Source organism: Tinamus guttatus, unplaced genomic scaffold (genome assembly GCF_059628265.1).
Source record: "Tinamus guttatus ecotype Peru unplaced genomic scaffold, ASM5962826v1 Tinamus_guttatus_pri_ptg000033l, whole genome shotgun sequence".
NCBI classification, from domain to species: domain Eukaryota; kingdom Metazoa; phylum Chordata; class Aves; order Tinamiformes; family Tinamidae; genus Tinamus; species Tinamus guttatus.
This window is the reverse complement of record NW_028288567.1, coordinates 6,862,049-6,889,513: the sequence shown is the minus strand read 5'-3', so window position 1 is coordinate 6,889,513 and position 27,465 is coordinate 6,862,049. Positions and strand designations below refer to the sequence as shown.

The following is a 27,465-nucleotide window of genomic DNA, read 5'->3' as shown; positions in this document are numbered from 1 at the left end:
GCCAGGAATCTGCAGGTCGATGCAGGTAGCAGTGGTTGGTGCCTCAGGGTTGAGGCCTTTCGCCCTAGTGGAGAGGCTGCTGGTGCTGCCCATGGCCCTTGGAAACTATTGACCCCGGGTGGTTTCAAGGGAGAATGATGCCAGGTCTGCAAGCAGGAGCATCCTTCATCCTACTGCCACAGCGGCAGGGAAGGAGTGTCCCCAGGTGCGCACATGAGGGGGGACGGGGCAGCCTCGGGGCGAGGGGCTCTGTCCATCAGCTCCTCCGAGCAGCAGAGGTTTGGGCTTGCAGGAGGAGAGCGCCAGCCTGTGCTCCCTGGCCCCCAGGGAGGGTTAGGGCTCGTGCTGCTGCCGCCCCTGGGTACTGCGACTGGAATAGCCTGCAGTCAGGAGGGGAGTTGAAAAATAAACCTTTAACATGAGGGTTTGGCTCTTCTGAAGAGGGGTTTGTTTCTCCTAACAGTGAAGGCAGGCCAGGATTCAGCCATTTGCCTTTTCCTTTTAACTCGCTGCGTTCTGCTGCTTTGTAACTACCTCTATAACCAACACTTAGTTTTCCCTGGACTCCCGCTCCACATCTTGCGCGTATCCTGTGCCAGGGGTCCTGCTCCAAAGCACCCGCGTTTCCGGCACAGGACTGTGTTACTTCTAAAAGAAAGAGCAGGGAGAGGTTTGCTTTTGGGAAACTGGAATTACGTGGACTTTTAGACCTTTAAAGCCTTCAGATATAAATCCAAGTTGAGAGTCATGCAGCAATGGATCAGGGGAGAGTTAAATAGCACTTTTTCATTGATATGGTCTCTGATTGTTTTGTGTTGGTGTTTGAGAGAGATTTGAAAGCAGCAGGCGGAATTATAATTCTTACTTATTGCATATTTAAAAAATCACCATTTCTAGCCCATTGCTCTCAAACAGCAGAGTTCCTATTGCAGTATGGGCTTGACAGCGTGTTGGTAACAGTGGGGAGCAAGGACTGCACAGCCTTCATGTTCCCTGGAGATGGTCCCAGCACACAGGTACGCAGGGGCTGGAGAATTGCTCCAGATCTAAGGATATAGTTAAATGTTTTAGTTGAATAAAATATGGGCCATAGTGAACTGTGTGTTTTTCAGGCCTAGGGTCCCAGGATGCTGCAGAGACTGGTGCATTGGAAGGTTTCTCTGAGAACACCTTGGGGAGAGCTGCAATCTTTGTTGAACTTTGAAATTTCAATATCAGAATTGAAAACTTTCTTTGACTACTTTATCTGAAAGCGACAAATGGTGAAATTATAAATAGGAAGAAGTTAGCAGTTATTGCGGGTGTTTTGCAAACAGGAAATCAAGCAATGCTCAGAGCTACATGCAGTTTTCATCTTCTGCATCTGTAAAGGTTCTCGAAACGTAATTCCAGTTGGTGCTATTGACTTAGTATTGCCAACCGTGTCAGAAGCAGGGTAAAGGCACTTGCTTTTAATACCTTTGGAATTACATAAGTAATTGAAATACAGATTGGTCCAGTATGTGCACATAAGTCTGCAGGCACTAGGGACTGACAGGATTATTGTATAAAGCTAGATATACATCAAAGAGGGAAGTGTTAAGGCAATACTTACTTGGAAGCATGTGCCCACAGTACATCTGCAACAACCCAGGTAGGCTGGGAAACCATCCTTTCAAGGGAAATTTTCAGCTATTAGAAATAATATTCTTTCAGTTGTCTGCATATGTCCATATAATTCAGCATTCACTGTCATGCTGTGTGTGCTTCTGGTCTCTGCGCTGAACTGCAGGATTTGTGTTGACAGCAGTGCTGACCTGCTGCGGCAGGCCAGGGCGCTGGTGGCGCCGGGGCCAGGCGGGCAGCCGGCCAGCAGGCGCCTGGCGTGTCCGTGTGTATCGCATGTGTCTGCCTTGCAGAGCCTGCGGCCACAGGAGAGCCGCACCATGTTCAGCAGCTCCGTCAGCATCCCTTCGATCACCAAGGCCCGCACGGAGCCGGGGCGGTCCATGAGCGCCAGCAGCGGCTTGGCGGCAAGTAAGTGCCTAGCAGATCCACGCCAGGCTTGAGCCAGGGGCTTCCTGTGCTTCCACATGTAATTAGCACTGTCTGTGTTCCCCTCGGGAAAAGGACAGCATTTTAATCTTGCTTTTGAAGGAACATGTAAGTTAGCAGCCATGTCCTTTGGGAGTTGGTTCCCAAGGAGAAAGGGAGATGAGAATTGATATTCTTGCCACTGGGGCTACTTAGTTGCTGCTTGCGTAATTTAAGTCAGTGGTAAGTCGTTCCTGAGCTCCCTTGTTATTAACGTGGTTCTGAAGGCCGCGGGGCTGGATGTGGCAGTTCCCCTTGCTGCCCAGGAGAGCAGCAGCCTGCAGGCTCGGCAGAGCTGATGCGGAAGTTGCTCTGCTGTGTGGGGTAACAGCTGCTAGTGCTGACATGCCGGGGGGGCTGGAGAATCCCTCAGGAAGCAGCACCTGGCAGCAGGCAAGATGAAAGCCCATCCGGCCTGCGAGCCACAATGCAGCGGCTCAGGAAACCCAACTAAGCAGAGAAACCGCTAACGGGTCTCTAGCACCTTGCCTAGATCTGCCCGAGTGGCTGATCCCTCTGTGCGTTGCAGGGTCAGCGGCGCAGAATGGCAGCGCTCTGCGGAGGGAGTTTTCGGGAGGCAGCTACGGAGCGAAGCGCCAGCCCATGGCATCACCATCGGACGGCTCCTTATCCTCCGGTGGTCTGGACCAAGGTAGCGACACGCCCGCAAGGGACTACGAGCGAGAGGTGAGTGACAGCGGGAGGAGGAAGAAGCCGAAGCATGTTGATAAAACAGGAGGTTAAATGCTGGGGTGGACTTGGGGGCGTAGCGACCTGGCTGGCTGCAAGTCTGGGAATTATCATTATTTCACTTAGAAACTGTCCATAAGTTGATCGTGTCTGTGCTTTGCAAACAAATCCCCACTATGGCAGGAACACGGTCCGAGGACATGCGCTCAGTCCACTGCTGAGCTCAGTCCTTCCACCCAAGAACATTTCATGTAGGAGGATTCAGTATGATGTTGGCTAGCAAAACTGTCCCAGCCCATTTTCTTAGGAAGGAATGAGAAGATTTAGAAATCACAACAGCTTCTCACGGTACAGAACAGATTCTGGTTGAAGCTGGAAAGCAAGTGTGAGTTAGGACGCTTTGAATTCATATCCTTGCAGTGACATACGAGGGTGGCTGTGATGCAGCCTAGACTGTGGTGGCTCCCGCGCTCAGTGGAGGAGCATCCCTGACGCAAGGCTGAAAGAGGCAGGGGCCGTGGAGCCTCCCCAGTGAGCTGCGGTCGCAGCCTCTTAGCGCAGCGCTCAGTAACATGCAGGGCCCATGCAGGGGCCACTCCAGGGTGAGCCGCGGTTCTGCCAGCCCAAATGGAGCGATTTGGCAGCTTTCTCTCCTTCTGCCCCCACCCAGACATTCTCAGTAAAGAAAATTCCTCAGGGTTTTTGGACACGAGCAAAGTAAGTTCAGGCTTTCCCGTCGTGTCGGCGGTTGTTGAGACACTGGGCGTTGGCCGCCCGGTTCTCACTGGTGTCGCTCTGTGTATTCGGACTGCAGGACTCTGACTCTCCAAGACACTCCACTGCATCCAACAGCTCCAACCTCAGCAGCCCTCCCAGCCCGGTGTCGCCTCATAAGACCAAGAGCCTCTCCTTGGAGAGCTCTGACCACGTGAGTTGGGACTCATGAACTGCTTCATTCCGCACTCAGATTTGACATCACAGCAGCTTAATGTCCCCATGGCTGTCTCCTCCACTTGCCCCAGTTCTCACCTTCATCATCCTAACCCTCCCCCTTCCCTTGCTGAGCGTGAGCGGGGAGTGGGATAGAGAGGAAGGGAAGAGCTGGCCATCTCCAGCACCATTCAGCACCGCCTCACCCCCCCCCTTCCCCAGACCTAACAGCAGCAAAGAGCAATGCTAGGGTGCTGGTAAATATCAGATGCTGTAGATTTGTATTAGCATTGGGTTCATTTTTTGTGATTACAGCTGCTTTCATTTTTAAAGATCTATTTATCCCACTCTCCACTCCCCAAAAAGTAGCCTAAGTAGACCAGACCAGTGTGAACAAGAGCCCATTCAGAGAGGTTTTGTTTTCATACACAAGCTCATCGTACTGTACGAAGGTAGCACAGAGACGCCCCCCCCCCCCCCCCGCCCCCACGCGGGGAGCAATCAGTATGTCAGAGGCACATAAAAGCTTCCAGCCACCACGTTTGAATGTCAATCTGATTGTCGCCAGCAAATCCTTATTGATGAAGATGATGCATATTTTACTACAGTACAGAGTTTAAATAAATACGCAGATGATAGAGTTAAATACGTATGTATATATTCAAAGATAAAAGCATTGTGTATGCAGCAGAAGATGGATGCTTATTTAAGAGAGCCTTTAATTTAAGATTTGTGTTGTCCCTGTTTTCATGCTCAGTAATGTAGAGACTTGGAGGCCTGGCCTAAAACCTTTGACAGGACGATGTTCCTGTCGCCCAGCACTCACTGCACTGCCAGGAGCTGCTCTCCCAGTGCGGTCTCAACACTTCCTTCCTTGGGGGAGTAGTGGAAAGGAAGCTATAACCAACCCTCCTTCCCTGTTAACCCCTTCCTGTGCAAGAATGTCCATGATGGAAAGCAGCTCTGTGCCCCAACACTGGAGGACACTCTTCAGCTGAGAGTACTCAGGGGCTGCCTCTGCAGCTGGGGGACCTTAGGCCACGCTACAGTCGAACTCCTGGAGGCAGCCAGGGAGCTGAACGCAGCAGGATTGATTCAGCAGGAAGGCCGTGTCCCTGCTATGTGCTGGCCCGGGTCCCACGGGAGGGAGCTGTGTTCCTGCTCTAGCCCCAGCCACATCAACACCATCACCAAGCGCTGCTTCCTGCCGCGCGCTGGCCAAGCGAGCCCCCTTCGACCGGAGCCGGCCCTGCTCGCACGTAGCAACGCGGACCGTGACTGCTGACCTCACACTGTTGCGTGGTGGTAGTGGCAGGGGCCAGGCATGCAACTGCATCGCCCCGCGCCATGACTGCATCGCCTGCCACGCCACTGCCGTGAGGAGAGGGCCGTGCGGGCTGCGGGACGGCCAGTGCTGCTGGCAGCCCAGGGCAGGGGGAGGCTGCTGCACGGTAGGAGGAGCAGGTAGCTGCTTGTGGGATAGTAGGAAAGATGCTTTTCATTTGCGCTAGTCGAGGCAAACTTCCCTTCTCAGTATGTTGTCGGTGGCTTTAGCCCATGCGCATCCCCAAGCACACAAGGGGTCTTCGCATTAGAGTCCTGGTTTCATGGGGCTTGAAATGCATTACGGCTCTTGTTAAACCCTTCCCTGTTGGTGCAGGCAGCGGTTTGTAGTTTCACCCCCGCATTGTGATGCTCGGCCTTTCCCCCGTTCCTGTCTTCCCTCAGGGAAGCTGGAGGTGAGCCCCGACCCTGTGCAATGATTTCCAGCAGGGTCTGACTGGAGCTGCACAGTGAGACATGCAGCTCGTTCGCGTTGTTTAGTCGTGCTCCTCCCCTAGGTGAGATATCCGGGTCACTCTGCAGCAAGAGGCTTGTCCAAGGCTAAGCTCTTTCAGTGTTATTTTGAGATGGGCATCACAAGAACTTTTTACAAACCACCATTTCAAAATCCTGTCTCTCCCCACTTTGGATTTTTCAGCATAGTGGTTTTTGTGTTGTTACTTCAATGCTACAACTTTTGCAAGCTTGGCCTTTAATATTAAAAGCTCTAGCAAACAGCCAAGCATGTGAAATGAATCCCCTTAAGATTAGTTTTTCAGGCAGGGCATTATTGGCATTACTAAAATTCCCCATCAGCTTCCTCTTAAAAGCCGCATTTTGTTTCATCACCCCTTCTTTTTCCCCACCCTTCCCTCCTCTGGGGGAAGCCTCTCCACCCCATGACGAAGCCCTTGCAGATCGGTTTTGTGCTTGGTGTACGTTGCATTTCAACATTAACCTTTGCTGCCGAGAGGTGCAGGGCCCGCAGGTCGCGAGGCCCTGCAGGGAGCAGCCCAGCACAGGGACACGGGGAGATTTCTGCAACGGCGCTGAAGCTCTGCCCAAACACGGCCACCAAAGCACCGTGGCTGAGCAAGCCCGGCATCACCGAGTGCAGGTGCCTGTTGGCTCTGCGGCGGTCCCGCAGCAGAGCAGGGAGCCACTCTGTGAGGAGCATCGCCCGGCCCTGGCGGCTGCCCCGCGGCAGAGGATGCAGTAATGCAGCAGCAGTTTGGTACTGTGCATCTTTACAACAGGCGTGTATAAAGAGAAACAGCAACTGGTCTCTCAGTTGAAAAGCAAATGACCACATCACTTATTTGAAAGGGAGAAAGTTGTCCTAGGGCTTGAATATTTTATATATTCGGGGACCATTTGTTTATACACTCATTTTTAACCCACGCACCTCTCCTTGGTTGGTGTGAACACTGAGAATGATGTGCACACTGTACCTGAGCTATTTACGGGCACATTGGGATAGGAAAACTAACTTGGTCATTTGAAGTGTAAGACTCTTACCTGGTATCTCGCAGACAGTTGTCTCTTAAGGTTTGCTGCTTGCTACTTTGTACTGTAGCATTGCTTCAGCATCACTGTTAGAGGGCTGCAGTTTATCCAAGGAGCTAAAATCTCCCTGTGGTGTTCAACTGTAGCATATGTTCTGTGTGCACAGTATATATCTCTAGTTACGATTTTTTCCTTTTGGCTGAGACTGAAGGTGTTTTGCATTTATGACACTGCTTTAACTGGATGGAGTGCTGGGTTTTTCACATTGTTCAATTCTGTTGGATCCAAACCACTTCAGGCAGCTACTCCAGACTCCGGGCTACAGACCAGAGGCCACTCAGAGCCCCATGGAGCCAGGGCCTGGGTCACAACACTCATCCCTGCTGCAAAGCCCCACAGGCTGAGCAGGGAGGAAGGCAGCTCAGCCCTTCCACACACAACCCCTTCACTCCCTGAAAAGAGATGGGATGAAGCCCTGGCAGAGAACATGCCACAACCATGCTGGCTGTCTAAGTAAGTTAAAATTTATCCATGGGGTGAAAGCCATCACTGTTTGGCCATCAAAGTCTAGCATGGGGAGCTTTTTTATTATTATTATTTAAATAAATAAAATGCGAGGAGGCTGTTCCAGGAAGGAAAGAGGACAGTTCCCTGCAGTAAGCCCCCAGTACAGCAGTGGTCACACAACATTTGATAGAGAGCCTCAGACACAGCTCTCCTGCAGCCCTTCCTGTCTAAATTTAAACTCAACTTTGTCCTTCCTTTTTTCCAGCCACAACTTGAACACAACTGTCTTTTTCTCCATTTTGCATAAGAAAGTCTCATCCAGAGGGAAGAAATCCACAAACAAACCAGTGTTGGTATTTCAGAGCAATTATACCTGCCTTTTTATGTATGACAGTTTCATATCATTTATTATTTTTTTTTTAGGTTTTTTATTGTAAAATTATTGTACAGTTTTGCATGGCATAGATGTAATCACTTTTTTTTTTTTTTTTGTTTTAGAGTAAGCTGACAAGTGTGCGTGTGGGGGAAAAAATTCTGCTTTTTGCCTCTTCTCACTCTTTTGTTTAATGCCCTCGATGTTGTAGGGGACATTGTAAGAGATTCTCTGCTACAGAACAATGATGTAGATTCTTTTGCACAGAAATATTTAAGGTGGGGAAGTCAACAATGTAATAAAGGACTTGCCACCAATATTTTACGTTGGTAACACACTTAATATTAACCTACTTTGATGTACTGCAATAAAACAGGGAACTGTTAGAAATGCAGATGGTTTGTCTTTCTTCCCCGCATTAAGATTTGAGGAGGAAAGGGGAATAACTGTGTTCTAGAGGAAAAGAACTCCAGCATCTTACCACACTGGAAGGACAAGGATGGGTGGGCAGTTCTGCTCAGCATCAAGACCCCTCAGAAAAGTTTACCCAGCACCTTTTGAAAAGTCTGTAGAAGCCAGGCCACCCTGTACTTGTGCTTGGTGAGCTGCATCGCTGCTGATTTTGTTCTTAGTTACCTGCTTTGCTTCTTGGGCCACTGCATCATTCCTTCTGGACCCCTTCCTCCCCGTGCCTGTGGTTACTAGCACCACCTTTCTTCAGCTCACAGACAAGCAAGACCTACGGTGATTTTGAGCAGCCTCTCGTGTCAATGAATCTGCATCTAATCCTGAGCTTCTCTCCTTCCATTTAGTTGTCTCAGCTGTCCAGTTGCAGGGTTAGAGACTGGATTCCACCTTGTTTCCGTGCTGCAAGCACCACCCCTTATTAAACACACCTCAAACACACCTGCATTTTTTTTTTTCTATATGCCCTGATGGCCCCTTTCCCCTCTGCCCTGGTTCTAGGGAGGAAGTTCTCTCACCACCCCAGACATGAGCATGGCCTTCTGCTCACGCCAGCCCTGTCTCCTAGGGCACCTCCTCTGCAGCCCTTGCCCCAGTTTGCACCAGTGGGCTGCACTCCTTGCAGATGTGAGAAAACATCTGTACAGCTGTTCCCTGCACTCCCACTTGTACAGAGTGCCCTGCTTCTTGTTGCCCCATCAATCACAGCTAGGACACTCCTGGGAAAGAGCCTGCTGCTACTGCAGGAGGTGCTGGTCCCAAGGGCAGGAGGAGCCACGTGTCCGAGCTCCTGTGCAGCTCCTCAATGTTCATCCTTGGGCTTGGTGCAAAAGCCAGGCCCACTGGGGAAAGAAGGGTCAACAGCAGCTGCTGTCACCTATAGCCAGTTCTTTAACCTAGAAAAGCCTTGGCTTCAGAGAAGCAAATTTAGCTTCCAGGTTGCAGTAGGGAACAGAGAAGTGCCTTCTGCAAGAAGGTTTTCCCAGAACTTAAACTTGCAGAGAATCATTCCTGCCCTCAAGCTACTTGTGCACTCCAAGCAGCTTCCCCAGCTGCTCCAGAACAGCAGCACCGAGGGTAAACTCTGTGGTCTTGCTTATGTCCCAGCTCTGCACCTGAAAGCCTGAGCAGTGTTTCTGGCTCACCTTTTCCCCCATGGCTGTTACCCTGACACCTAAGTCTCTTGCCACAGACTTCCCCGGACAATTCTGCAGAAATTATTATTAGCACTTTTGGAACATGCCCAGGAGCCCAGCAGAATTAGGGGCTGAGCTCCAATTAGCTCGCCTAATAAGGAAGCATCTCGCCTTCTGCGAGTTGTTATCCTCTAGGCAAATGTAAAACAACTCCATCGCTCAGCTGATGTTATCCTTGAACCATTTCTCTCCCAGCAGAGCCAGGAGCGTTTGCCAGCATTAACCACTACTGCCCCAGCACACGAGACCTCTGGCCCCGTTAACCACTATGTGGTCACTGGCACCAAGTGCTGCTTACTGCACCAGTCAGCCTGCAGGGCCCTTGCCTTCCTCACATGTTTTCTGAACGCTCTGGCTCCGAAACACAGGTTTTAGATACTTTGCTCTGAAGTTGCTCCTGTTCCCTTGTCAGATTTTTTGTTTTATACTTTGCTTTTTTAAAATCTTTTAACAACCACTTAGCATCTCAAACAGGTCTCAGGCTTACAGCTGCCACATCTAGCTCTAAAAGGAGAAACCAACTAAGCAATGTATACCAGAGCTCAAAACAAAATGGGAAGTTAGGCTATCAATAGCTTTATGCAGAATTTACATCACTGAACAGTAGAGCTAGCTCTTCTCAAAGGACTAGAAACAGTCCAAGATGAGGACATTTGGTTACATTATTTTAAGTACTGGATCTTTCTAAAACAAGATCATGAAGCCATTTGTATGCTCCTGACCTTGGAAGAAAGGTAATGATTAATGAAAGGTAAACTTACTTATTTTCCTATTTCTCAAAGGTATCCCCTTTGCATAGAGACTATGTATTCACGTACCTGTTGTTCATCTTGGAAGGTGACAGCAGCCAGATTTCAGGCTCCTTGGGTCCTGCCATTTAAGGTCGTAGCAAACGTCTCTCTTCTCGGGCGGTGCCAATGGAGCAAGGCTGAGGCTGCTCCTTGGCAGGCGCTGCCAAGCCCTGGCGCTTGCCCGCTGAAGCGGCCCTGCCCGCCAGGTGAGCAGTGGCTCCAACTGCTGCTTTTCCTTCACAGACAGGGGTGAGAGGCCTGTGTTCAGGAGACTGGTAACAGAGTGAGTAAAACACAGCAAACCCAAGAGTCAATTACTTGGATTTTGTGTGGACAGACAGAAAATAAGACCAACACCCCCTACACGCCTTCTCCTGGGGACACTTGTCTCCTTCAACACTAGTGACACAGCTGCAACAGGAAGATGAAGGTGTACATGGGCCAGGTAGCCTTTGCTCGAGGAAACTCTGCTTCCCCCCAAAACAGACCTGCAACAGGAAGAGATCTGGAAGCCTCTCCTTCACCTCAGCTACTGTTTCTCCCCCAGACAAGATAGGGCTCACTGGGATATTCTTTACCCCACTGGAGGGTGGAATAACTGCAGGCAGGAAAGCCCACCGCACAAGCACTTTTTTATTGAAATCGGTAAGTAATACAGGTTACAGGATTTGTACAAAAAAAATCCAAGAAAATGCTTTGCTAGCCTGACTCCAATGGCCTAAAAGTGTGCGTCTGGTTTTAACCATGTAGGGCATTTCAGCAAGAGCTGGAAATGCTCACGAGATATGAAGTGTTTGCCTGCCTCACCATGAGTTGGCATTACAGGAAAAGAGACAACAAAACAAGCCAGCTTCTTGGTTAGGGGTCCAGCAAGCGATGGGTGTCAGAGTCGGAGGCTTGTGTAACATGCCCACAGGAAAGCTGATACCTACCAGGCAGTGAAGGATCCCGCTATCTGTGCTCAGAGTCAGCTCTGATGAGTCTGTATTTGACTCCCAGAACTGAGAGGGGCTGTGTGGCTTTGTGTGTGTGTATGCATGTGTGTGTGCGTGCACATTTTAAAAAAATAGTGTTTCAATTCTCATTGTCTATTTCCTATGTTTAGTTTGCAAGCCAAAAAGAGGCAGAAAGCATAAAACTTCATCTTATGTACACGCACACACACACCCTTGCACTAAATCAGTAAAATCCAGGAAGGTTCTCGGATTGCTACCACTGAACTTACAAAAATAGGGGGCTGTGGGTATCTGTGGTAGGGTACATCTCAATATTTGACTCTCATTCACAGTATGAAAACTACTTGAATTTCACCTTTGCTTGAAAAAGGGAAGTTCTTTAAAAAACAAATTTCAGAGAAATACAAACAGGTTTCAATAACAACTTTTGCCCATTCTCCTTCCCCTGCTCATTATAAAGCACAGCCGCTGCACAGCCACCAGCACAACATTAAAAACGCACCCAGGGTAGTGGCTGGTGCCTCGAGCAGCAGAGGCCTGCAGCAGCTTCGCCCCACCACCTCAAGAGGAGACCCCTGCAAGCCGGGCACTGCGCTGGAAGGCTGAGCGTAGCAGAGACCCAGCACGAGAGAACAACTTTGTCCTGGCGAAAGGTGCTCAGCTCCCAGGGCACAGGCTGCTGCAGCGCAGGAGGATGGAGAGCTGGGTGCAACACGCGGGCGGCTACGGTGCTCCTGGCTCAGCTGGACTGTGCCCTCACAACACGATGTGTTCAGTCACGCTTACTACTCCTCCGGCTTCTTGCCCCTGCTGCTCCAGTATTTGCTATATGCCTCTTGGAACATCTTTTTGCAGGGGATTTTGGCCTTCAGTTTGGTACAGATAAGGAAAGAACCCCCCATCTTCCGGTGAAGAGAGTAGGTCTCCTCGGGCGGAGGGACAAGCCGATGCTTCAGCATGACTGGGATTAAGCCATGGATCTTTTCAGTGGTGCTTTGGTTGCCAAAATCAAAAGGTTCCTCGGAAGCAAAAGCCTCTCCCAGGATGAGGACAGCATTTAAGTGGGCGTCTTCCATTTCCTGCCCAAAGGAAAGAGGCATAAGTAACATCAGCCCTTTTTTAAATGTCAGGAAAAAGCAAAAAAGGGAATAGTGCTACCAGCAGATCAGAGGAGACACCCGGCAGTCCTCACAACAAAGGAAACATCCAGCCCTCAGCAGGGACGGATGAACACTTGATTAGCACAGTCTGGAGCAACTCACATCTGAAAGCTCCCAAGAGCTCCCAAGAGCACCTGCAGGACCTCCTTGGAGGAGTGGGGGGCACAGTGCACCACGCGCACTTTGTGGCCAGGTACTGTCATTACTGCTTCTGTTCCCAAAGGGAGGTGAGAGGGCAAAAGCTGAGTCACTTTCTGCCCTTCTCCCTCCTGAGAAAAGCGACAGCTTCATAGGTTGTGATTGGCTTTTCCTTATCTGTAAGGCCACTGTAGAAGGGCCCAGACCCACAATCTTTAACAGAGCTCTCTTCTGGCCAGCACTAAACCAGACTGCTCTACTCCATACCTTGACTTCATAGCCAGTGAGGAATTTCATCTCAATTGACTTCTTCAGCACTCTTTCTCTATCCATGTCAGCAGCTGCCTTGATTACCTGAACAGGAGGGACACTTTCAGGAGCGCTAACAGATGGCACAAAAACACTTTGAGTACAAGACTAACATGCCCATGACTTGCTCATGCTGCCCCCTCCCTTAAACTCAAACGAAAACCCAAAAAAGGGTAGTGGAGTGTGTGGGTTTTTTTTTTTTTTTTTTTTGGTCAGATTTGGAGCAGCTGCAGTTTGCAAGTTGTAAGAGCTATTGGCAACAAAAGGAAAAAAGCTCTTTGGAGTAAGGCTGGGCACAGCAGCCCAGAGAACATACGGACACCGGAAAAGCTTCATAGACCAGTCTCCCCTAATGAGGTCTGCTGGCCACTGCAGCTCAGCTTATCGAGTTCAGAATGTTGTCATCCAGAAGGAGCCACATTGAGACACTGCATGAAGCAATGAGTTTGTAGGCAGGCTAAAACGGCCACAGGACCACACTGACAGCCAAACAGAAGCACAGCCTTCACACTCTCATATGAAATAGCACTGACTTCACAGGGGCTGTGAAGAGATGATGCCATTCAACTATGCTGCACTGCCCAAGTACCCCAGCAAACAGCATTACAATTTTCCATGTTTGTTTTGTAATTTAGATATAACTGGAAGAACAAAAGGTTTACAACAGTCATACAGAAGACTACAGTGAGGGATAAAATTAGAGATCATTCATCCAGGAATAAAATGAAGTGGATGCTTAGCTATTTTCACTTAGCTACAAAGTGGAATAGCCAAGAACTGAGCACAATCTTACACATACTTCCCCAGGGCAGCACTCTACCATATGCTTCAAGTTCTCACCTCAATGTATACATCTGTGAACTTCTCATCAAAGCCTCGTGTCGCTCCAAAGTCCAACAGGGCCACCTGGAGAGGGACAAATCTTCTGCATTACAGTATCAAGCACTCAGAGCCCTGACCTGAGAAGACTCTTGATGAGCCCAATGAAATTACAACTGTGTGGAGGCTTTGCACCGCAGGGCAGCTTCCCCCACCTCCTTTCTTTCCTGACAGCAGCAGAGAGCAGCATTTACTCCAGCACATGGCAGAGGACATCTGGCCTATGCTTGCACCATCCCAAGCAAACAGCCAAACCAGCCAGCAGGACACCTGGAATCACTTCCCCAAGCACAACAGACCGGACCCAGACAGGAACCAGCCAGGGTAACACAGACTAAGCGAAAACCGGGGCCGAAGCCTGACAGGCTTTCACCAGGCACTACCTGCCTAAGGTTCAAGGGAGGAACCCAGAAGCAGCAACAGCTGATTCAACTTTAGTGCAGGCAAAGAATCACAAACCAATGAAAAGCTTCTCTTATACAGAAGGGACAGCAGACTTACCTTATGCAACTGTGGGTCATAGAAGAAGTTAGACCAGTTTGGGTCAGTCTGCATGTACCGGAACTCAAACAGCTCCCGCAGACACAGGACCAGGATGTTGTGGCAGATCTTGGAAAGCAAGGGGAGAAAGCAGCAAGTCAGGAGGGCAAGCAAGCCCCATAATAATTTGCAGCAGACTTCAGGACACAGGGAATATACCCCCACACTGGCAGAAACTGCTGCAAAGCTCCCAAATACATCAGAAAGTCTCACAACTCCCAGCCTGCAGCCTGGAGTGGGACATCCTGGGCAGACCCTAAGTTTTCACAGCAGCCCCTGGTGCAGTTCCTGTCCATCCCTGCACACACAGCAGACACTAGGAGTCACCCAATTGCTCCCATTTTACTTTTATCCTGGTTCTGTACCTTGCTACTCGGCTTTGCCTCCCCACTTTGTTTTCCCTGAGAGTGCCAAGATACCTGGTCAGCGTGAGCCACGGTTTGAGGCGGCCTCTAGTAAAGCAGTACGGCTCACCCTGGTGGAGAGTCCTGCAGAGCATGGCCAGAACGAACTCAGTGCAGCTCACAGGGAAACAAGAGGGAGTTCTGGGGCACTTCAGAGGTCTGAAGAAACTAGAAAAGTGTCTCTCTGTAAGGCTTCTGAGTAGGGTACAGAGCTAGGTCCAAACAGGCACAGAAAGGGTCTTTGCTAGACACATACCCACCAGGTACTGCAGCTAAGCGTCCAGCTGGGCTCACCATGGCCCCAGCTGGGGAGAAGGGAGGCTGCAGGCCTTGGGCATGGGAGAAGCAAGAGCAGCAGTCCCAGGAGCGCCTATAGCACATTACCCACCACAGCAGCACATAGCTGCAAGAATACTTGAGCTGCAGTCTGTTCAGCAGCACTGCCAGCCTCACTCAGCATTTGGCCTGTACAAGCTCCAGTCTCCAGTGAAAGGGGAAGCAGGGGAACAGCACACACACCAGGCCATCTGGCTCAGAAGGCTGGGGGCCAGCTAGGCCACTTACTGCCCTTTGCTTCGAGGCACAAGAGGGCTGTTCCCACAGCAATATCCCAATTCAGGGGCTGCTAAAAGCAGTGCCTGATGATAAAGCAGCCCATACTGGAGAGGGCAAACCCGAGGAAAAGGAGGCAGCTCGGGGCCATAGCCAGCTCCGGCACAGCACCAAGTCTAGCTGTGCCCACTGCTGCCAGGATCCGTTTCATCTGAAGGAGCGCAGCCTGCACTCTATCCCAGTGACCTCCTAACAGCTGAGGGATCACGCCAAGACACACACAAGGGCAAGGAAAAAACACCACCCAACTCCAAATACCAAGACAGTTATTTCTGCCAATGGAGCAGCTGCTTGTCCCATCAGCCTCCAATCCCTTGTTATATCCAACACCAACACCTACCCGTCCCCACGCTCCCCCCACTCTTGTTTACCAAGAGGTACTTTTCCAGGAGCCCTGGGGAGCACAGGTCCTTCTCATAGGGGGAAGGGGCACCTCACGCTTGCACAACAGGACAAGATACTTCCTACACTCCTGGCCAAGAAAGCAGCTGCAAAGCAGAGCCCCTCTCCTCCAGCTGGCAATCCAACCCAAGCTGAGAGTCACCTGAGAGGAACGGCGCATTTGGGAATTACACAGATTTCCATCAGCAATCTCAATAAGCAGCCAGCAAAGCCTACAGAGCTGTCTTAGCTCCCTTGAGCCACTCTCACCATGCTCCAAGCCCTCCTCGAGCATCTGTGCAGGAGCCTGCAAGGCCTAGAGCAGCCCAGGGACACATGGGCACTGCTGCCACATGGCCCACACAGAAATCATAAGTGGCTCCAAGCAGTTGCCAGCTCCGGCCCCGCTTTTCACTGCTCCAGGTTAGCCTTTCCACAAAAGGCTCTGGGCAATTGCAGTGCAGCTCTGAGCTCAGGGAGAAGCAAGGCAGGGCTGGCAGTACCTCATTGCGGATCTCTTGGCTCAGTCCTACAGCTTGATCCAATGGGAAGCCGGACACCAGCTCTGTGGTGAGGACATGTTGGCTGCATAGCTCATCCACTACTCTTGGGACATAAAAGAATGGGTGGTCTTTCAGCAGCTCCCTGGGGGTGCAAGAAAGGAAGGGAAAAGGTTAAACATCACACAAGCAGCCAGGCCCATATACAGGGCTTTGTATGGCCCCTTCACTCAGCTTACTTCAGTGCTGGCATCCTCTCCCCACAGCCAGGCTGTTTTCCTCAGTTACAACAGGGATCACATCACCAGAAGCAAGGCCAAGGAGCACTCAGAGGGCACAGAACATGGACCAGGGCAGCAAGCCTTGTCTCTTGAGCACTACAGTGCTTTGCATGTAGAACAGGCTCATGCTGAAGGAGAGGAGATAGGAACTGCCCACATCACCCCCGTACTGCACATCTGACTGACAAAAACATGTCTGTCAGAGAAGAGGCAGTAATGTTGGGGCATAAACACCAAGAGCTCGCCTTGTGCTACAGCCCAGGGGCATGGCATTCACCCCCTAGGATCCCTGGAAAGCAGATAGCTCCTCCTGCATTACATGCACACACAGAAGAGGCTCAGTGCAACGGCATGAACCTACTGGAATTTCCTCGCACAGGCAGCTTCTCTCTGGTAATCACACTCCAGGGCTAGCTCTCTGCTCAGAACTTCAATCAAATGCTCTGGGAACAAACCTGAAAGCAGAAGGGCAGATACAAGAAAATAAAGTTAGACGTGAGGCAGGAGGGAAAAAAAAAAAGAAAGAAAGAAAAAAAAAAACACCACACACACACACACACACACACACACACAATCCCTCAGGCTAAACATTTCCCAGCTCGTTAAGGAGGATGGAGCAGGACCAAGGAGGAACCTGTGAGCCAAATAAGTTCAGCAAGCAAGAAAGAGCCTCATGGAGCTGACCTGTATTTCCAGCTAGACGCAGGTTCTGCAGGTAATTCCAGACCACGGCTACAGCGCTGCTCCTAAAGCAAAGTCTTATTCTCTCCTTTCTCCCACAGCCCAAGCTGTTCATTCCTGCTCTTGTGGTTAGGGCAGCTGTGGTGTTTGCATGGCTGAACAGAGAAATGCAGCTAGGGGCAGAAGCACTTGAAAACTAGCCTGGGCAAAATAATAATAGTAATAATAACGCTGCAAAACCGCATCTCCCTGTATCCAGGAGCAGACACAGCAGGGCACAGCAGTCAGCATGACTGAGAAAGTGAACTGAAGCAAGAGGTAGCCAGCGCTCAAGTTGCCAAGTCTGTTTTTTTCCAGTCTTGGAGCTGAAAAACTCTGCTGTTCCTTGGGGAGCCATGGTTGAGACTGCAGCAGCATATGGGCCCTGCCAACACAGAGGGACAGTCCCAGTTTTTGTCAGCACGCAGCCTGATTTAAGAGCACCATTTGTACACATTTCCCACAAAGATTCCCAACTGCTGCCAGGCAGGTGAGTACAGAACAGCAAGTGCTAGCATCACTAGAGAAAGATGATACATATCCATGAGCCGGGACATGGGGCAAGCTCCAAGCATGGCAGCTTTCCATCTCCCTTCCATTCTTGACTAGGAAAAGAAAGGAATAACAGGTACAGAGGGATATATGAAATGCGGGGAAGAAGGAATTCTGCCAAATGCAGGAGTTCATATCAGAAAAGAGTGGGGACAAAGCCAGACTACGTAGTGTGAACATTGCTCAGAGTGTGCAGGGCACACGGACAGGCACACACTCCTCTCAGCCAGCAGCACTTTGGTACCTGGGAGCAGAGCTCCACAGGCCGGCCCTGCACTCCTTGCCTTTCCTGCTTTCTGTGGGAGCTCAGCTCGTGTGCTGACTCTTCCCAAGTCACGTCTGTCTTCTTGAGGCCATTTCTGATCTCTAATCTATGGACACAGGTGTGCAACATGTTGCTTGGAAGGGGTTGGCAACACTCGGTGTGTGCCAGAGGCAATAAAGAGCTGTCAGACCCTGCACAGGTACTGGCAAAAGACTGGATGACCCCACTCGTGTGGGACCCCTACACCTGCATGCTCCACCACTCTCTGTCAAGGGTCCCAGCTGTTTTACCTTCAGGGAGAACATTGCTCATACTCAGGACAGTCATCAGGTTGTTAACATCGCTGTTGATGCTCTGGGCAACTCCAGGGTACTGCAGGACATAAAGGAAAAAGGTAGTGGTGACACTAGTGGAACCCAGGATATCCTGCTCTTCAGGGTGAGACAGAAACCCCCTCCAGTTCAATGTGGACTGAACCGCAGCCACAGCCACTCACAGCCTGGCTGTGAACCGGGCACATGTGAGGCACACAAGCCTCTTCTGAGAGTCTGCTCAGTGTCCAGCACCTAAAGTGAGGGGACAAAGAGGAGCTAAGATTCAGTCCTTGCAAATCAGCCTGCTCAGATCCTCTGACATGGGTTTTTACAGTACATTAAAGAAGTCCTCAGACATGTCCCCAGCAACACTGAGATGCCAATCAGTCACTTCCCAGCACACGGCACCGACTGCCCCAGAGGGTTTTACCCACAGCAACAGGGCAGGTGGTATGGCCCCAGTCCAAACAAATGTGTCCTCTTCACCCAAGCTGACAAGGGAGCCAGCCGAAACCATGCTGTGGATCTGGCTACACTGAGGCCACAGCACTAGCTTCCCATTGCTTGTAACCTGGCCTAGCTTCAGAGTGTACCCTGGACACAACGGGCCCGAGAAGCAACCACCAGCATCCCTTGGTGCTGCTTCAGAGTATCCCTGCCTTAGAAAACAGGCCACCATCCAGATGTCTAGCTTTGCCTGGGAGCCTGCTCAGCTGGCAAGAGATATTGCTCCTTAGAGCACGTGGCTTCCAGAACTCATTCCCACTACGAATATCAGGCCCAAGCTGCTGACAGCTTCATGAGGAGTTGGTGAACACCCTGCATTAAATTGCCACTGCTTGACATGCAGATGTTCAGCTTGTTATTTCAAACATCCTTAAACTGAAGGTTAAGGAACCTTCAGGCTGTGACCAGAAAGGGGAGCTGTGCACATCTAAAAGGGGACACGACCTATGGAACATGCAGGTTCCTTGCACTCAGCAGCAGAGCTAAGGAGGTACAAACAGTCCTCCTCCAGCATTGCCCCTACTCTGCAGGGCGATACCTGTGAGAAAGAGCTTCATCATCTAGGTTCAAACCAGCTCAAGCAGCAAAACTGTTTCTGTCCTTCCCCTCTGCTTACATTAGCTGAGACACTGCAGAAGCTGAAGTTTTACTTACATTAGATGTTTCTTGTGTAGCAACTCCACTGCCCTTCTACGGGGCCCAGGCAAGAGATGAGGCTAGTCAGTAAAGCTCACCTGGATTTTCATGGCAACTTCTTTCCCATTTTTCAAGCGTGCCAGGTGAACCTGGCCAATGGACGCAGCAGCAAAGGGACGCTCTTCAAAGGACTCCAGCTTATCTCTCCAGTTGGGGCCAAGGTCATTGTTCAGGGTTTTCTACAAATAAAAAGGAAAGGGTTAGAACATGGAAAACAAAGGTTTAAGATTTCCTTATCAGAGATCATGTTCCTCTAAGGAAACTTGCATAGCCTCGAGCAGTTTGCAGTGCCTGCCCCTGCTTTCTAGATTGTTTTTCCTTCCTTGTCTTTAAACAAGATTGCAGACCCAGCACTAAGCAGATTCTGCTCACCCAGGTCACCACAGAAGAGTCTCGCACAGATCCAAAGGGCAGAGATCTTGGGCAGTACAAATACAAAGCACTATTTGAAGCCACCTGTAAGCTTGTGGAAAATGAGTCGGATATTCCTCCATTTTCATCACGTTGCCAAGCTGAAGAGTGGCTGTCCAGATACTCAAGACAGACTCTCCTTAAGGCAATATTGATAATTAAAAATTACAGCCCACTTGAACAGCTTTTGTTACACTGCCAAACTGTCACAGCAGAACATGTACATAGAGGAAGTTAAGCCTGGCTTACTTCATTCCAACCCTGCTTGCAGGTGGATTAAGTTTTTATCAAAAACAGTAAGAACAGTTTCTGTCAATCTTCCATCCAAGTAGGCTTGTAAGTCTGTTTCTAAAGTGAGATTTAAGCATGTTTAGACACTGGCTTAGCCTCTCAAAGCAAAACTGCAGAAAGGTAACAAACAGGAGAAAGAGACTACATTATACAAAACCTATATAACAGCATCATCCTGTTCCAGCACCATAGCCTCAGGGTGTAAAAGATGCATTTTTTCCTCTGTCCAGAGCTGAGCTTCCATGTGTGGGAGAGAACAGCATCACAGAATTAAGATCACTTCTCATCCACTATTAAGGGATGCAATACTTATTGAAATAATACTCTTAAAAACACCAGCCCATGTTCCCTGTTTGGTTAAGTCACAGGTAACATTTATTTGGTTACTGACCCCTCTTCCCTGATAAGCAGGAATATTCCTCACCATCATCTGCTTTATAGGCATGAAGTCAGCACTCTGACGTACACGCTCAAAAATCCTCTGGAGATGAGGGTTGATGAAGGCATCGTCTGCCGGGAAAAGCACCAGAGTCAGTCAAAGCAGGGCCACAGACTCCTCTTCTTGTTCAGCACACAAATAAGGGCTTAGCTGCATGCACATCCGCCAGTCTTTCCTGCCTATGAGCATCCCCTGATAAAGGCTCTTAAAATTATTTCTATCTCTGAAGTTCTCCTTACCCAGAAATGGCATCCAAGGCTCATCTCCTGAAGCATCACACATTTGAGGAGTGAGGCAAACCGAAGTCCTACGCTCAAGCAGCAAGCAGGAGAGCTACCTGCTGTTCGCTGCTCCACAAAACCTGCCTCTTCCCCAAGTCCCTCCTAGGTTTATCTCCTGCTGCAGCCAGAGAAAGTTCCTGTGCGCACCTTCTCACTTACCAAGGGAAAACCAAAGCACAAACACTCCAGAAAGTGTACTGAGAAAGTTTACACTTTGGGGCAAAGCATCAGCTGTTAATAGCATTCACTGGCTTTGTTCAATCAAACATTCAATCAAGTCCCCATCAGCCAGGGGTGTGTACTGTAAACAGCTACCAAAATGCAAAGCAACTGGAGTTGTGCAGAAGAAAACTCAGCAGAACAGAAATAACTTACTTCGAGTCAGAAGGATTTCGCAAACAAATATTTTGTCACAAATATCTTGCCTCCTGCCTAAATGGCCAGCCCAAGAGCCAGCTACCCTGCAGAACTGGAAACAGCTTTCACCCGAGTGCCCCGCAGCACGGTCACCAGGCACCTTGCAGCCTTCATGGGAGGCTTAGCCAGCAACCCTGAGCTTGCTAAAGGCATCTGGGCTCTTGACATCCAAGTGAAGCTAATCAGCAAGTGTTTTACACTGCTGCCAAAGTTCAACCGCATTATGAGACAGCAGACAAATGAGAAAAATCCCAAGCATCTCTGCGCCTCAGAGCTGGCCTTCCACAGCTGTTGCCCCTTCACTCACACTCAAGCTCAGGACTTGAGCTGTGATCAGCCTCTCGACACACATCAGGTATAACACATAATAGTATTTAAATATCTTAAGCAGAGCCTCACCTAGGGTAGATAAGTTAGCTCCACAGCTCATTTCCAGACACAGCTTTGCTCACCCCAGGTGTCAGAGGGTCTGTCCACACAAAGCAAGGAGCAGAAATGCTCCTCCTGAACCTGCCCCATGAGCAAAGGCGGAGGACAAGCTACACACAAGTGTCAGCATGTGGCAGCTCCCAGAAAGCAAGAAAGCAGTATCCTAGTGGCAGCCTTTGGCACATGGGCTGCAGCCTTTTCCCCAGCTTTGCCAGGGCTGCCATCAGCTTGGCAGGAGGAACAGCACTCACCTGGGACAGGTAACTAGCAAATGAACAGACAAGTGCCACAGGCAGGGCTCTCAAGACAGCCAGCCACCCATGCTCTTTCAGCTAGCTCAAGTTATCTAGTATCTCCCTGGATCCAGCATCAGCAGTCAGCACTTAAATTCAAGCAGAAGCACAAGCCAAGCACTTCAGGCATTCAGACACCAACTCAGTTTCAGTGACATCTTGAAAGCTATTTCCAAACAAGCGCAGCAGCTATCTTTGGCTAGTTCTTCCCTTCCCCGATGAGCTGGGCAGAAAGGAGAGGTGGACAGTGCCAGACACTGTTTGTACACCTGCTATCTCCCAGGAGTGATCTAACAACTCTGTACAAAGATACAGATGTCACTCACACCTTCACTTCTGATCTCTGACTTTAGGCCTGTTGGATCAAGAATCAGTTTGAAATCCCTTCAAGATGAAAACTCAGCTAAGTTTACCCAAAAGGCTTATCAGCTGCACTGGCCTTTCCAGCAAAGCTCCTGGACACGTAAACCACTAACAGACAGCTGTAATGGGAGAGGGTTCTGTATGTGTTTTTGACCACACTTAGTGATCATAGAAGAGCATCACATTTTTAACTTCCTCCTTTCCAGCAGGACACCTGTGTACTACTCAGTGCAACATCCCTCTGCTTTTCAAGAGTAGCTTTTTAATTCAGACATTAATATTCACAGAGCAGTCATCTCATTTTCCCCCCTATTCCAGGAACATTACCTCTGCATCAAGTGAGCTGACTCTGATCAGAGCAGCTGCGTGCCCAAGGGAACTCAGATTCACACCAGAGGCACAAGAGGAAGCAGGTGATGGTACATTGCAAACAAAGTCACTACAGATTAAAAGCAGGCTGAACTCAATCAGATATACCACCACCACAGTTCTTGCAGGAAAAAGCCACCTAAGCCCTCCATATTCAATTGTCTTTGATTCAAAGCACCTGACTCATCCCAAACATGACAAGAAATTCTCCACCCCACCTCAGAGAGTAGCTGAGAGCTTACACTACCACTCACCTTGAATACTTAACATCTGTCCCAGTTTCAGCGCTGCTCCCCGGACCTTGCACAAAGTTCTCACAATTCTTTCTGCATTGGCCTCTGACAGGAATGGGCTGGAATCCATCACCGCTTTCTTTCCTGAGGACAAGGAGATAGCACAGAGATGAGCAGCACTCTTACCTCCAAGAGCTTACTCCATCATACTACTCCACACTCAGCAGGTTGCTCACCCTTCCCCAGAAAACCAAACTAGGCTATGCTCCTTGTTTTCACTGCAACCAGGACAGACCACACTCATGCACGTGTGTCTTGTACCAACTCTGGCCTTGCTGGCTTGAGGGCCAAGGGCAGCCAGCCAAAGCACAGGGCTGTGCAGGCCTGTCTAGGACCTCAGGCAGATGCTGTTGCTGCACCTGCTGCTCAGGACACCATGCACTGTGCGAGGCTGAAGCCCATGTCGCAGGCTGAAGGCAGTCACGGGCTCAGAGGAGCAGTAAAGAGGAGCCACAGCAAGGGGTGGAGAGGATCAAAAGCATTAACAGCACAGTGGGATAGACCAGGGATGTGCTGGCACTTCCTAGGGCAGGAGCAGGGATTCACACTTCTTCCCCATACCCACCAATTCTTGCTTATTCACACCTAAACACATTTTGAAGCTACACATTTACAGCATGCACTAGGCACTCGTACTGGGCAAACGGTTTTCTCATTACCCCTCTAAGCCTGTATTAACATTCCTGCCTGAAATTTACTGTCTTCCTGATGCACCGGCAAAACAGACAACCTGTCCCAGTACCGTAACTCCAACACACACCACCTGCACACAGCATTTTAAAAACTGTTTATTACAGGCTGTGTATCAGATGTGGTTACCAAGCCAGCCAAAGCCTGGGCAGACTGCAGAATGTCCTCACAGCAGAAGCCCAGCACTCATCTGTGATACTCTATTCTTCCTGGACAACATTGCCGCTGGGGAAACTAATCTCGGCTGCCAGCATTGCCAAGCTTTCCCGCTTACATCTTCACAGATGCATGTTGTTCCTTGCCATATTCCTGCAGGAAACTTGCCACTGCACAATTCTGCCCAGCTAAAGCCCCTTATTCTGACTGTACTTGGAGCCTGCACATGAAGAAAAATAAACCCTTCTGTCCTTACTTCCATCAGCAGTCACTCAAATGCAACTGCCACAGAACAAGGCCCAAAACATACAGACTGAAGACTAAGCATGCAATATGGTTTCTAACTGGCATAAGAAGCCCTTATGAGGGGCTTCTTAGAGAATACACATAGACACATAGAAGCCAGGGAACCTACCAAATCCAAGCCTTACCCTCTTTTCATGCTTCATTCCCTCCCTACCCATGCATGTAGGCACATCTACCAACACACACACACCCCTCCCTACACTCCCTCCTCAGAATCTACAGCTGGGAAAAGGAGACTGTTTCCTACTTGTCAAGATTCACTGGGTCCTGGAGATGACTTTAATCATTAACAGTCCTACCAGAGCAAGAGCCAAGCAGAGGCATTGCCCACACTCTGCTTCCCCGGGACGTCGAGCCATAGGGCCACCAGTCAGCCCAGCCACGCTCCCTTAGTTACTGCTTGGGTTTGCACATTGCTAAAAGGGAGCATGAAGTAGAGTCAAAACCAAGCTTATGACTGGCACATGGGGAAGAAAAGGAAGTGAGGAGGAAGGAAAAACACACACACACACACACACACAAAAATAAACAAACAAAACCCCCCATAAAATCATGATAGGATTCCAAGAGGCAGGGAGATGAAATGGAGACATAACCCAGCACAATTCAAAATGTCTCTGCCAATTTTCAGTAGGTTAAAGGGGTATTTCTTCCCATAAATGGCAGCTGCCTTTTGCTGCTACAAACTATCCCTCCAGTCTCAAGATTACAAGAATGTTTGCCTACCTGTTAAAAGGGGGAGGAAAAATAAATAAATGAATGGAAAACAAAAACCAAACAGCTAGTCCCCTCTACACAGCTGTGGCAGTGAGAGGACTCAAGGGTTGCTCGAGCTCCTGCTGACCCAGCACCTGGGGACAGTCAGTTTTTGCACAGCACAGGCAGTGCTGGTCAGACCCACCTTTTCCTTTCCGAGCCCCAAAACCAACTTGAACCTGTGCGCACCTTGCAGCTGCTATCCCCTCACCTTTGCTATAGAGTACATGCTTGGGCTTTGTGCATATTTGATTTTAGGAGCATCACAGAGGCGCTGGGGCAAGAGAACAGCCAAGAGCATAAAAAGGCCCTGGGGACTAATAACTAAAGGAGTCTGCATTTCCGCTCCCCACCGCTGTAAGGAAACAGCCCTATGTTCAAGCCCAGGCCAGCTCCAGCCCCTGGGACTCTGCCCAGTGCAGCATGTGCACAGTGCATGCTCTAACGGCTCTGTGCTGGCTGTTAAAAAGTCATAAAATTGACCTTGAATCCAGAGTCTTTGCTAGTAATGGCAACTGTTTATCTGGGCACCCGCTCTGGTTTTTATTCATGGAAACTTTGTTCCACCTGCTCACCCCATGGCAGCCATGCACTTTAGATACACACTCTAAATATCGAGACTGTCAAAGTCACCAGTTACCAGGAAGTTATTTTTAATTTGCTTGATCAGCTTAATAAGAAAATTAATGCTGGAAATGGAGTATGTCCACCCTCTTTTTAAACCAATTATGTGAACAAAACCACTTAAAGCACTTGGAGGGCAGAAATAACCCCTGAAGTCCCAAACAAAAATGCTGCAGCTGCATGCAGAAGTTTGCAGTGGAATGAATTTATGTCCAGGACATGGGGCGTGGGGCGTGCCGAGTGGTGGGAGGGGGCAGTTCAAACTCTTGCACTGCATTTTTTCTCTGAGGGCAGAACCTCCGCAGCTTAGGAAAGCTCCTTCTTTCTTACAGTGCAAGGAAGAGAAACAAAGCCCATATCCTCCCACAAGTTTCATAGCTCTGCGAGCTCCTATTTTCACTCTGGGGCGTGCCCAATTAGAAAATAATCTGGCAAGAGAAATAACAGTTGCACAATATTGCCTCAGTTAAAAGCAAAGTCATCACTTCAAAACAGGTACAAGCAGCCTGCCAAACACATTGCAAGCACCAAGAGCAAAAGCCTTCAAGGACTCTCTACAGGCCGTGTTTGCCAACACGGATGCTTTTAAATCAAAGCAAAGAAACCCACCCAGCCTCTAAGAGCTTGGGTTAGGGAGTAGAACAGCTTTTTGCCAAAGTTCCTTTTTCTCTGCTGGGCTGCTCTGCACTGCCTGGCTGCAGAGGAGGCACAACAATACAAGTGCTATAGGGCAGTATCCTGCAGGGCCCAGAGGCTGCTCCCACTGCCATAGGGGTGTGTTCTGCCTGCTGTCTTTTTAATTTCTTCCATCCTGAGCCACTCAAGTACTTCCTGGAATAAAAGTTTATGCTTCCTTAAGGAAGAGGAGAGGAAGACACAGGCTGGCCTGGTAGTACAATGCTACTCTGTCCACAGTAAAGTCACAAGGATTCTCACCATCTCAAAGCAATGCTTCTGAACCAGGGACTATTTGGTCTCAACTTTTCCTTTAGCTGCAAGAGCTTAACCCCTGCTGCCAGTTTCCTCCAGGCACTGAGAAAATCTAAATGTACTGGCGAAACTAGACAGAGCAGCTGAAGACCAGACAGCCTGCAATGACTTTACCAAGATGCTTACAATTTGCAGTGTCCACCCAAGCTTTTATGGGTTCAACCAACAAGTAAATCCAGTCAGAAGCTTTAAGAGTAACTTGCTGTTTTCTAGGAAAGAACACCCATGTATTCTATACCCTAAACCACACATCTGCGCACAACTATTCTCTACAGCTACATCTTATCAATGTATGAGCTTAGAGAAGAGACATCATGGCACGATCATATAAAATGCAAAAATATTGTGCCCCCCAGCTTTAACCAAGCTTGCAAGAAAACATGAACAGATATAGAACAGCCTTTTGAGCTTATTATGAGACTCTGAGAGGAGCGCAAAAGTATCAGAAGTTGAAATCTGCCCTTAACAGGTACCCAAGTTATTTGCTCACCTGTAAGAGAGAAATGGCAGCCATCCCTCAAGTTCCTAACAAGACAGCAGCCTGACATTTTAAACAAACTGCAACCACTAGCAGCATGAAGTTCCCAGACATACAGGCTCACCTACAGTTTCTGTACTGGTGGAACTATATGGTTTCACACAATCTAAGAAAAGAATCCAAGAGCAGGCTCAAGTAGAGCGTGCATGCACAGGTGTGGCTACAGGGAAGCCACACAAGTTATACCGACATGAATTTATTCTCCCACATACACCTCTTGTCTACATGGTGAGGCTGCAGTACACCTGGATGAGTAAAAGGTTTGGAGGTGGGGAATCACTACTGTAACCAAGAAGTAGGTGCACCCTTTTACTCCGACCATACCACCTTCCCAACTTCGAAAATGAAGTCTTGCAAGCGACTATGCAGGTAGGCTGTGCATTAAAAAAAAAAAAAAAAAAAAAGTAATAACTTAAAAAGGCATGAGAATGCAAAAAAACAGCTTACCAGTACGTTCTTCAGGTCTAAGGCTCTTCTTTGCAACTTCTGCCAGTGCCCCAATGCCAAGACCAACAGCTAGTCCTTTAAAGGAAGGGAAAGATCCAAATCAGTGTGAAAGACTTTTCTCCAAGCCACTGCAGAATGAGTTTTGGTAATTAATCCCAAGTCATGTGATCACATGCACAGCTGCAAAAACAGTTTGATTAGAAACCTCCTGTTTTTATTACAATGGAGCCGTTTAGGATTTAACACTAAACTGCTTTCTCCTAGACCTCTTTTTTCAGGCCGGTGTGTCAGACAGGTAGCATAG

General features: G+C 49.3%; 2 protein-coding genes across 2 annotated transcripts in view; one reads left to right on the top strand and one right to left on the bottom strand.

Moving 5' to 3' along the window:
• Positions 1-4,027, top strand: part of CDC42BPA (CDC42 binding protein kinase alpha) — a 155,345-nt gene extending 151,318 nt beyond the window's left edge. Inside the window, exons 36-38 of the mRNA XM_088532756.1 lie at positions 1,899-2,016; positions 2,603-2,760; positions 3,578-4,027. Of these exons, the coding sequence (XP_088388882.1) occupies positions 1,899-2,016; positions 2,603-2,760; positions 3,578-3,709 (408 nt within the window). The 3' untranslated portion in view covers positions 3,710-4,027. The remainder of the gene's footprint in view (positions 1-1,898; positions 2,017-2,602; positions 2,761-3,577) is intronic.
• Positions 4,028-11,524: 7,497 nt separating this feature from the next.
• The window catches only part of COQ8A (coenzyme Q8A), a 28,016-nt gene continuing 12,075 nt past the window's right edge, over positions 11,525-27,465 (bottom strand). The window contains exons 4-14 of the mRNA XM_010217999.2: positions 27,162-27,236; positions 22,616-22,738; positions 20,195-20,280; positions 19,107-19,247; positions 17,842-17,923; positions 16,376-16,469; positions 15,737-15,878; positions 13,798-13,905; positions 13,258-13,323; positions 12,376-12,462; positions 11,525-11,889 (exon numbers count right to left, since the gene is read on the bottom strand). Of these exons, the coding sequence (XP_010216301.2) occupies positions 11,596-11,889; positions 12,376-12,462; positions 13,258-13,323; positions 13,798-13,905; positions 15,737-15,878; positions 16,376-16,469; positions 17,842-17,923; positions 19,107-19,247; positions 20,195-20,280; positions 22,616-22,738; positions 27,162-27,236 (1,298 nt within the window). The 3' untranslated portion in view covers positions 11,525-11,595. The remainder of the gene's footprint in view (positions 11,890-12,375; positions 12,463-13,257; positions 13,324-13,797; positions 13,906-15,736; positions 15,879-16,375; positions 16,470-17,841; positions 17,924-19,106; positions 19,248-20,194; positions 20,281-22,615; positions 22,739-27,161; positions 27,237-27,465) is intronic.